At 41.2% G+C, this 10,743-nt stretch overlaps 4 protein-coding genes across 6 annotated transcripts in view; 2 read left to right on the forward strand and 2 right to left on the reverse strand.

The window, feature by feature from the left end:
* LOC104825678 (D-cysteine desulfhydrase 2, mitochondrial) overlaps positions 1–1,448 on the reverse strand; it is a 2,818-nt gene extending 1,370 nt beyond the window's left edge. Inside the window, exons 1-4 of the mRNA XM_010558050.2 lie at positions 1,310–1,448; positions 606–932; positions 287–329; positions 13–197 (exon numbers count right to left, since the gene is read on the reverse strand). Coding sequence (XP_010556352.1) covers positions 13–197; positions 287–329; positions 606–932; positions 1,310–1,345 — 591 coding nt within the window. The 5' untranslated portion in view covers positions 1,346–1,448. The remainder of the gene's footprint in view (positions 1–12; positions 198–286; positions 330–605; positions 933–1,309) is intronic.
* Positions 1,449–2,257: 809 nt separating this feature from the next.
* On the forward strand, positions 2,258–6,267 carry LOC104825679 (actin-related protein 3-like). Its single transcript, XM_010558051.2, has 9 exons — positions 2,258–2,698; positions 2,920–3,379; positions 3,732–3,878; positions 4,189–4,281; positions 4,391–4,510; positions 5,065–5,175; positions 5,396–5,521; positions 5,624–5,722; positions 5,917–6,267. The coding sequence occupies exons 1-9, from the start codon at positions 2,652–2,654 to the stop codon at positions 5,995–5,997; spliced, it is 1,284 nt and encodes a 427-aa protein (XP_010556353.1). The 5' UTR covers positions 2,258–2,651; the 3' UTR covers positions 5,998–6,267.
* A 278-nt stretch (positions 6,268–6,545) lies between these two features.
* LOC104825680 (RNA-binding motif protein, X-linked-like-2) lies at positions 6,546–10,149 on the forward strand. Of its 2 annotated transcripts, XR_773653.2 has the most exons (3): positions 6,546–6,815; positions 7,504–9,515; positions 9,929–10,149. XR_773653.2 is itself a non-coding variant. In XM_010558052.2 (2 exons), exon 2 carries the CDS (start codon positions 7,509–7,511, stop codon positions 9,336–9,338), a length of 1,830 nt encoding a protein of 609 aa, XP_010556354.1. In that variant the 5' UTR covers positions 6,546–6,815; positions 7,504–7,508; the 3' UTR covers positions 9,339–9,774. The 2 variants fall into 2 exon arrangements, 1 of the variants encoding a protein (XP_010556354.1); XM_010558052.2 differs by lacking the exon at positions 9,929–10,149 and having other exon boundaries at positions 7,504–9,774.
* A 113-nt stretch (positions 10,150–10,262) lies between these two features.
* LOC104825681 (anther-specific protein BCP1-like) overlaps positions 10,263–10,743 on the reverse strand; it is a 777-nt gene continuing 296 nt past the window's right edge. The window contains exon 2 of one of the 2 annotated variants that reach the window (XM_010558054.2): positions 10,263–10,736. In XM_010558054.2, the coding sequence (XP_010556356.1) occupies positions 10,472–10,736 (265 nt within the window). In that variant the 3' untranslated portion in view covers positions 10,263–10,471. The other variant, XM_010558053.2, reaches the window with a different exon arrangement.

A 10,743-nucleotide genomic window follows, 5' to 3' on the forward strand; every position in this document is an offset into this window, starting at 1 on the left:
TAAGACACTCCCCTCTTTCCCTGCAACAAGATCTGCCTGCATCTTCAGCATTTCCTCTCGATTTGCATACCTAGATCTTGGAATATACTCGACGTTTCCATACATAGTCGAGACAAGGTTATAGCCGGTCAAAATCTCAGGTTGTTCTCCACGCAGTAGCAAGTGTGACCTTAAACCTCTCTCAGCGCATGAAACAGCTGCAAGATATAAGCAATGAATTCCATTTCTAATCAGTATTTCCAAACTCATGAGTAACTACATAAAAAAAGAAAAAAAACTTCATTACCAACTGCAGCCGTATGCGCACTTTGACATCCTCCACAAGTAACCTAGAGGAAAAATGAAAATTTGGTCTTGAAAGCTATGAGAAACAGTGAAATCTAATACAGGAAGATATCTAACAACTATCAAAACAGATGTCCTAGGTTGATTTCAGACACAAAAAGAGTTAGTTTTAAGGACCCAACTGTGAAATATAGTCTAAAAGGAAGAGACTTTAAAGACGACAACCCTAAGATCCGGTCCATAAGGCTATGATTTCTTCTCAAGCATTTGTATAACTAGGAACTATCTTAACTTTGACATGAAGCCGGATACAATCTTACCACATCAGTCACCTTGTGATCATCAAGAAGTGGCAGCAAAGCATCGAGCTTTCTTGCTTTGTTACCATTCACAAGAGGGTGCAACAGATCATCCCTCACGACATAAAAGGAGGATCCTTGCTTTTCCTTCCACAACAGTTCACTGCCCAGATTAGGGCAAGTATTGTTCAAGAAGGATAATTTGAAGAGTCCTTGTTCTCTACAGGACCCTTTAACTGAAGAAACAGTAATTTGATGAATTGGGGAAGCAGGACTGGGCAATCCCCATTTCCTATTAAGCAACTTATGCGCATACTCATATGAATTGACCTCAGGACCAGGAATCCCCTGAAAAGGATGGAAAAGAAACATCAAACAAAAGAAATTCTTACAACCCTGTTGATCAGACACATCACTGTTATAGCACAACATATATATATAGAAGAGGCATATCCGTCAATTCGAATGCGTTCCCAAACCCTACCGAGGATCTGTCATTCAGCAAATTTATGAACATCTTTCAATGCGCCCCTTATTCCGGGGCGAGAAAATAGATGATTTTTCAGGGAATCCCTAAAACGTAAGCTAAACCCACGAAGTAGCGACCCTAGAATCTGAATTAAATCAGCAAAAGTTGCGATTTTTCTCCAGCATATGCCCGCACGAGTTGAAACAGCAACAGAGGACAGTAAAACAACTAAGAGAAAGAGAGAGTGAGAGAGAACCTGAGACGAGCTAAGGAGTGACCGTTGGACTCTCATGAATGCCGCTTCTTGAAATGGGATTTTCGTAATCTGGGTTCAATCCCACATCCTTTTGGGTTCTTGTAAGGAAGAGCCAAGTTACACTATCGAGCCGACATCAAGCTTCTGAGGTTGAGGAGAAATTAACCTTTGTGGACGGTAATTCGTTGCTCTGACTGTGTAAGAATCTGAGAGCACAGTAAAAAAGGATGGAATATCTTTTTGGCATTTTTCTCTCATAAAAGATTAACCAAGACTCATTATTGTTTTGTAATGATAAAAAAATATATGATACGAGAGACCATTTCTTAGAAAATCTTTAACATATTTAAAAATTTTAATAATTTTTTTTACTACTATTAAAATTAATCCCGATTAAAAATATATTATCATAAGTTTTTTGGCGTCAAGAATGATTGTGGGAATTTTTCACTGGTTAGTGATAACTCTTCTCTATCAAAATGTTGTGGGTTCGAAACTCAGATATGAACACTCTTCTTGAGCCGATCAATTTTATGAGGCTGGTTTATCTACTCTAAGTTGTTTGTCGGCTATTGCACAGGGCGGTAGATTTTTTCAGGTCTGGATACTGTTCTGATACCGTTCTTATCCGACTTATGGGATGAGAGTTGTTGCGGTGTCCGGTGTCCGAGCCGAAAGGTTCTAGAATAGAGCTTTTCTACCGTAAAAAAAAAAAGTTATCATAAGCAAGCATTAAAATAATTTATGGAGTTGTTATGTGTTTATTTGATTATTACGGACATTTTTACTTTAGTGGGACGCCTCCTCTGATTCCAACGCCTAAGCGGGTCGGGTCCCACATCGCACATATCATCGCATCTCTCATCGTCCATTCATGGATCTCCAGATCGGACGGTGCAGAATTCACCGCCCACTTCGTAGATCATGACAGATCAAAAAATGACCAAAGCAAGAGCACCGTTACGCTTAACAGAGACAATACATAGACATCGAGATTCAGGGTCCTCTGCAGGGACGAACTTAGTGACGATGAGGAGAATTTATCATCCGGATTGTTCGAGTGTTCGTCGTCGGTGAAATGGGTTTGGCTCGGAGGAAGCAGATGAACTTTTGCTGGTTGTTGAATTGTCGTTTTCGCTTGAGATCCACGTTTGTTTTGGTGTTGCCGTCGAATGCGACCACTGCGATAGAGACGGAATCGGGATCATACCTGCGCTTTCTTCGGCGCGGTTCATGATCATGATCCTTTGTTCCTTTGGATTCCCATTCGGATCTCAGTCGCAGATCCTCCACCGCCACGCCAAACGCCGTTGCCGTAGCGATCGCCGCCGTAGTTTTCGTCATGGATCCAACTTCTCGACCCGCTGTTGTCATCGACAGCGGAACCGGGTACGTGAATCATCGGAGATTCTGGTTGCTCGTCTCTGTCTATAGTTTTGATAGGTTACGCCCGTAACTTGTTTGATGAAATGCGTAAATGAGGTTTTTTTCCTGCCTTGCTTTTTTGTTAGAGTGTAGTGATACAAGATGGATCATCTGGGTTGTCTTTATTTTTTGCGTTTGGTTTCTCTAATTGATGAGGTCCATCCATGTTCGTGTGGGTATTGCAGGTACACTAAGATGGGTTTTGCGGGTAATGTAGAGCCCTGTTTCATTCTTCCAACAGTAGTTGCTGTTAATGAGTCGTTTTTGAATCAGTCGAAGAACTCCTCAAAGTCAAATTGGTTATCTCAGCATAGCGCTGGAGTTATGGCAGATCTGGATTTCTTTATCGGAGATGAAGCTATTGCGAGATCACGGTCTAGTAGCACCTATAATCTTCATTATCCAATTGAGCATGGCCAAGTAGAGGATTGGGATGCAATGGAAAGGTATTGGCAGCAATGTATATTCAACTATCTGAGATGTGATCCAGAGGATCATTTCTTTCTCCTGACGGAAAGCCCTCTTACTCCTCCCGAGAGTCGAGAGTATACCGGTGAAATCATGTTTGAAACATTCAATGTTCCTGGACTTTACATTGCTGTTAATTCAGTGCTTGCACTTGCGGCTGGGTACACAACGTCAAAGGTAGGTCTTATATCTTCGTTTTCTTTTTCGAGGTTTGTGTTTTTTGCTAGTGTCTTTTGATGTCAATACTGCTGAATGTTCATTTGCTTTAAGTTCTTCTTTGGATTGGATGAGTTGTCAACCTGGAAGCACTGGTCTCGGAGTGATCAAATAAATTTATTTCTCCTAGAGTGAGTAACTTGTATCTTCATCCATGTTTGTGTCCTGTGTTTTAAGTAGGAATATGAATCTGATTCACGGGATCCACTTTACCCGTTCCACTTCCACCAATTGTGATTTCATAGATATTCTACCTGTTCTTCTGCTCTGTCTTCTATTCTCGTATTTTAGTTTGACCTACAGTTCTTCTTAGTGTGAGATGACAGGGGTTGTAGTAGATGTTGGCGATGGTGCCACTCATGTTGTACCTGTTGCAGAGGGTTATGTTATTGGGAGTTGCATCAAGTCGGTTCCAATTGCTGGAAAAGATGTTTCCCTCTTCATCCAGCAGCTCATGCGGGTATGCATTATTTGCCTTTACATTAGAGTTGGTTTTCTATCCCTTTAATTTTCAATCTTTTTATTTGTGTTTCAGTCCATTAAAGATACACGCTGGTAAGCTGGTTTGTGTGAGTAAATTCAATATTCAATATCTTATATCCAGACTCAGTCTGTATTCTGCTTCTCTTCGTGAGGCTTGTGGTGGTAATTTACCTAGATAGCTCGGTTCTCTTCAACATGAGGGCATCAACTGACTTACTGACTAGAAGGTTCCTGTTTTTTTTCGTATCTATATCATACAAACTTCTTCTTTCCATTGTCCCTTGTAGGAAAGAGGAGAGAACATTCCACCAGAAGATTCATTCGATGTAGCACGCAAAGTGAAGGAAATGTACTGTTACACTTGTTCAGATATTGTAAAGGTGATTTTGTGTTAAAGGTTTTAAGTCATTGAATGGATTTGAATGATATATTATTCTATTGAGTACTTAAGATTGCTCTTAGTTGACATAAAACAATAAATGGTTCCAGGAGTTCAATAAGCATGACAAAGAGCCAGCCAAGTATATTAAGCAATGGAGAGGGGTTAAACCAAAGACAGGTGCACCATACTCTTGCGACGTAGGCTATGAACGATTTCTTGGACCTGAGGTGTGTGTGATCTCCTCTTTTTGGCACTTTTCTATACCAAATAAATTTTGATTTAGCATTACACCCAGATTCAGACAAATACTGTCCTTATGGGCAACCTTAATTTGCTCATTTTGATTGAGAGAAATTTTTGTTAGATAGGCTTCTGGTTTGTTTGTTTCTTCCGCGACGAGTTGGACTTTTCTTCTTATGAGGTGGCTGTGATTCATAACATATCAGATATATACATTTGGCAATCTATTTTGATGATTAGAGAGCGGTGTTGTATTCAAATACCATCAAAATGTTGTCAATTAGGTTACTCATACGGTCTGATATGCTAAAAAGAGGCCCAATAGCCGGAAATGATGCTAGATTAGTATGCCACCTTCACTCCTGGAAGCAGCTTTCCATCTTTGGCTCACACATGTATAAATGATTGCAGCATATGCATTTTGTATGATGAAAATGGAAAGCCACTGCAACCATTTCCATCATGATATCTGTTGTGTGCATTGTGAATTGTTTGTGTCATTCTTTATGCCTTTTTTTACGGGTTTTGATATGTGTTGTAGATATTTTTCAATCCGGAGATCTACAGCAATGACTTCACAACTCCATTACCCGCTGTTGTAGACAAGTGTATTCAGTCTGCTCCAATCGACACAAGAAGAGCTTTATATAAGGTCTGGAAGTCTCCTCTCTAATTTGCTTGTACGGGTTTAGACTCCTCCTGGGTTTGTTGCTATTTTGAACTTTCAATTTCAAAATGCTTCTTTTCTGCTACTTCCATTAAAGAATGGGTGGACCTTCATGTATATGATATCGGTCCGAGTTAAGATTTTTCCAAGGAGGAGAACAAGATCCTATTCTTTTTATATGCTGATGGACTGTTGCTTATTACAGAATATAGTTTTGTCCGGAGGTTCAACCATGTTTAAGGATTTCGGGAGAAGGTTGCAGAGAGATCTTAAGAAGATTGTTGATGCCCGTTACCTTGCGAATAATGCTCTTATCGGTGATGAAATTAAAGTAAGAACGGATTTTCTAACAGCGCCCACAACCAAACCATACTTGTAATAATCTGACACGAAAGAACGATGAGCATTTTCCTCGTCTTTGTTGCGACCGCAGGCTCAACCCGTGGAAGTTAACATCGTCAGCCATCCCGTCCAGAGATTCGCCGTTTGGTTTGGAGGTTCTGTTCTCGCATCAACTCCTGAATTCTTTACGGTATGCTTACTCTTTGCGAACATCACATCAAAATCTTATTGAACTTTCATGCCAAAGTTTGTACCTTTTGATGGATCAAATTTCAATGTCAGTGATGTGAATGCCTTAGCTAAGATTCGATAAAGTCGTTAATCTCTTGCTTGGTTGGATATTCAAATGCCACACTGTGTTGAGATCAATGTCTGATCTTGCAGAGCTGCCATACGAAACAAGAGTACGAGGAATACGGAGCAAGCATCTGCCGTACGAACCCTGTGTTCAAGGGGATGTACTGAAAAAAAGTTGAAGCTTCTTCATACTATTCTGTAGCACCAAACAAGTTGCTTGTGGCCCAAGCTATCTGTGTTGACGCCATTGATGGAATTCATTCTCACCTTTTGGGATTTAGGGCTAGGGTTATATGGACCAGGTTGGTTCAGGAGAAGAGATACACCTTGTACGTTAGGAGTTTATTTCGCTAGATTCTTGATATTAGAAGTCGGATTCTTGTCTGAATTTACACGTTTCTCATTCATGATGGTAAAAAAACATGTTTTAATCTTTTATTTCCTTGACATTTGCGGAAAATTACCGGAAGAGTCTAATATTAATTACAAAAAAATAAAAATAATCAAGTAATTAATACCGATTTACATATGAAAGATGAAAATTTAATCTGGATTCCATTTTGGAAAATGACTTTTTTTCTGAATACCATAAGCAACTTTTTTTTTTCGATTTTTATTGTTATTGTTTTGTATTTTTCAATTAATATTTTGCGTTAAATTAAGTAGCTTGACCAAAAGGCTTTTTAGGTCAACCAAAAATCACAGAGAAGGCGAGCCTAATAAAGAAAAAACAAATCTAAAGACAGTACCTTTGGTTTCTCTATCGGATAAATTTTGCAACAAAGAAGACGAATTTCCTCTGATCACAACAAGGGTTTCATTGAATCTCGCGGATTTTTCATATTTTTGGTGAAACTCCAATTTTTTTTTCCGTAATCTGTTTAATCTACAGCACAGGCCTTGAAGAGGGAGACACGGACAGAACCCTGGGGGCTTTTGTCTGAACTCAGGTTGCGTTGACGAAGAGCGCGAGAGCAGAAGCCAAAGTAAGCAAGCGTAGATTTTTCTTTCATGGGTTTCGTTTGGATCTTCGAAGCGATGGAAATCGAGCCAGATCTATGCATTCTGGGTTGCAATTATCGTTCTGTACTGTTCTGAAACGTATCTGTTAGATCTATTTTTTTGGGGGCTTTTGTGAGAACATGTTGTTGAAGATTTAGCTAGGTAGAGTCTGTTTTGCTGGTTTTCGAGACTTCGATTTATATGTATCCTCTTCATTGTATGAGTTGTCTTGAACAATATGTATGTAATTTGATTCAATTGAGTCTAATTTGTATATGTTTTCGTCCCTAATTTCCTTGTTTTTGAAGTTGGTCGGGATAAATCTGTTCATGTCTCTCAGCAAACCCGAGATTTCCTCTCTGTAAGCTAGATTTGTGGTACCTTTTGTTCTTGTTTCCGCTTCCTTTTTGGCAAATTAATAAACAAGGGTCATGCTTTGTATATGCACACACGTTTTTCTGTATATCCGCGGCTTGTAAAGAGGCTCCATGTAACTGAATAGGCAGATTGTTGTTTCTTGGTAAAAGATGCTTTATGGTCTTGTAGGAACTGGGAAGTCTATACATTGGGTTGGCTTCTGGTTTGTTGTCTCTCTCTTTGTCTGTAGAACAGTTTCTTGTGGGTAGACATAAAGATGAATATGTTTTTATTATTCTTGTATTTTCTGGCCAGTTTGTATGAATCCAATGACTGAAGAAAACGTAGACTATGGGAGTAATCAGAAGATACAATACCAAGGAAGCGGAACTATACCTGCCTTAGCAGATGAAGAACTGATGGGAGAAGAGGATGAGTATGATGATCTGTATAGTGATGTTAATGTTGGTGAGAATTTCTTCCAAGCTCATCAGCCTCAACCATCAGCACAAGGGGGTGGTGGTACAGGTAATGGAGGGGTCCAAGCTCAGATAAGTAACATTTCTGAGCCAAGAATGCAGGCCGGGGCGCCGTCTGGGCCAAGTGTTCACAGAGGTTCGGTTGAAGGGAAGTATCAGAACGATGGAGGGCATAATGCGGTCAATGGCCGAGATATGAGATCAGATGTCTACCCACAAGCATCTTCTGTTGGAGCAAAGGCTTCGAATGATAATTCCCAAACCAACAAGATGGTTCCACAAGGATCAGCATCGGCAGTGTTAAACATCCCTGTTTTACCCGGGAAAACGGTCAACGAGCCTGAACCTGTGCAGAACTCTTATGTTGTCAAACCTCAAGCTTCTCATCAGGTTCCTCCTGTTAACCAAATGAGTGGGAATCCTAATGCTAATCATGCAATGATGAACAAAAGTCCGATACTCTCTCCTGTGGAGAATGGCAATACCATGCTTTTCGTGGGAGAATTGCACTGGTGGACTACAGATGCCGAACTTGAGAGTGTTCTTTCTCAGTATGGAAGAGTGAAAGAGATCAAGTTCTTTGATGAGAGAGCATGTGGCAAATCTAAAGGCTATTGTCAGGTTGAGTTTTATGATGCAGCGGTTGCATCTGCTTGCAAAGAGGGAATGAATGGTTACATCTTCAGCGGTAGAGCTTGTGTCGTGGCCTTTGCTTCTCCTGAAACGCTGAAGCAGATGGGTGCAAGCTTTACGGGCAGGAACCAGGGACAAAATCAGCTTCAGAATAGAAGGCCTCTGAATGAGGGAATGGGAAGAGGAGGCAACAACATGAATATGCAAAGTGTAGGAGATGGTGGAAGGAATTACGGGAGGGGTGGGTTTGGACGAGGTGGCCAGGGAATGAATAACCGTGGAGGCCCTTGGGGTGGGGGAGGAATGAGGGGTAGAGGCCTGAACAACATGGGTGTCAGTGCAAATGGTGTAGGTGCTGGACCGTATGGGCCAGGCCTTGCGGGTCATGCATTTGGTGGTCCTGCTGCTGGTCTGATGCATCCACAGGGCATGATGGGAGCTGGATTCGATCCTACATTCATGGGTCGAGGAGGCGGTTATGGTGGGTTTTCAGGTCTTGCCTTCCCCGGCATGCCTCCTTCATTTCCAGGTATCAATGCGCTGGGAATGGTAGGAGTGGCTCCTCATGTAAATCCCGCTTTCTTTGGCCGGGGAATGGGTGCCGCTGGAATGGGAATGATGGGTTCCTCCGGAATGGATGGACCTCATGCGGGGATGTGGAGTGATGCTAGCGGATATGGAGGTGACGATGGTGGTTCTGAGTATGGCTACGAAGACGAAAACCAGGAGAAAGATGCAAAGCCGAATACCGCTGCATCCAGGGACAAAGAACGGGCTCCTGAGCGTGACTGGTCAGAGAACAGCGATAGAAAGTATCGGGAAGAAAGAGAGTACAAGGGACACAAATACCATGAAGAGAAAGATAATCACCACCACCGTGGCTATAGACAAAGAGATCGTGACTCTGGATATGATGATGATGAATGGGAAAGAGGGCAATCTTCTTCAAAATCTCGAAGCAGATCTCGAATGGGAGAAGATGACCACAGGTCCAGATCAAGAGATGCGGACAACGGAAAGCGGAGACGTTCCGACTGAAAAAAAAAACAAACAAACAAGAAAATCCTCCTCTGCCATCTCATCTTTCTTCTCTTACATAACTTTATATTGTTCACTTTCTCATTTCTCTTGATGGCAATATTTATCCAGCAAATCTCTCTCTCGGGTGGCGAAGCTTGGTGTCCACGACCCAGCAGGGCTTCTCGAGCAGAAGCAGTAAGTCCTACACCGTATCTAGACGGAACTATTAAAGTCGTTTTCCTTGACACTGCTAAATCTACTTACCAAAGTATCTGATACAGTGCTTTTTAATATACCTCTCTGTTACTGAACAATCAATGGATTGTGGCCAATCATGTATTTGTTGATTATGCTTGCTTTTGCATCTCTTCTTGCAAAATTTCCTGATGGATATAGAGGGTGCTTGTTGATTTCTGGCATTGGAAGTAATGGTGGATGGAACCTTTTATTTTTTGATTTTTGTGTCTGATTTTCTCCGGCTACAGCTTTAGCATTCTCCATGCATGAAATGGTCTTCTCTTGGCCCTCTTTTTTGAGTTTTCGCATCACATTCAGGTACTAGCAATCAGCATCATCATCATCATCATATACATACATAATTTTTACAGGGAATGAGCTGAGACCGACATACCCATGTGGAAGAACTCCCTGTATTTTCCACCATTTTCATCTGCTTCAACCTTGGATTGTTTATCTCTTCCTGTATATAGATCTTGAAGTATAAAGCTTCTGTTCATCTATCTAGCCATCTGTAAAGGTGTTGTCTTTGAGCTGAGCTGAGTCTTGTGTCTGTAGACGAAACTATTTGAAGCGTGGGGGTTGTTGTCTTGTTCTTTGTTTTTTTTTTTTTGGAATCTCAAAGAGCTCGGAATGTACAAATAAAAAAAATGAAAAATGAAATGTTCAAATCATTGTTTTATCATAATAATACCCTTTTCAATGTACTATAAAAATGTAGATACTAATATGAAAATGACAAAATCGAAGTATTGAAAGATGGGAATACACATCGAACGCCAAATAAATGTGACAATTGTAAAAAATTCTTTTTTTTTTCATCAAATGTCTTCAATATTTATACATCTACGTGAAAAAAAAATAGTAAGGATTTTCTAATTAAGATTTATTTTCCAATTTCGACGCGCGTAGGCTTAGCTCACAAATAGAAGAGCGAGCCTACGGCGGCGGCGAAGCCGGGCACGGCCGAGACACCGGCCGAGAGAGGCGGAGGTGATTTTACCGTCGCTCTTCGTCTGAGCCGGTGGATAATTGGAATACGAAGATTCACTTCCGATCGGTCCCGCGACTGCGACGTCATCATCATCGGGAGAAGGTGCGCTCGTTCCGTCGTCATCTCCGTCGTCGATGGTTCCGATTGCGTTGCTGTCTACGGGTGCCTCCGCCGCCGCACCTCCTCCCACGG

This window comes from Tarenaya hassleriana, unplaced genomic scaffold (genome assembly GCF_000463585.1).
Source record: "Tarenaya hassleriana unplaced genomic scaffold, ASM46358v1 Cleome48, whole genome shotgun sequence".
Taxonomy (NCBI): domain Eukaryota; kingdom Viridiplantae; phylum Streptophyta; class Magnoliopsida; order Brassicales; family Cleomaceae; genus Tarenaya; species Tarenaya hassleriana.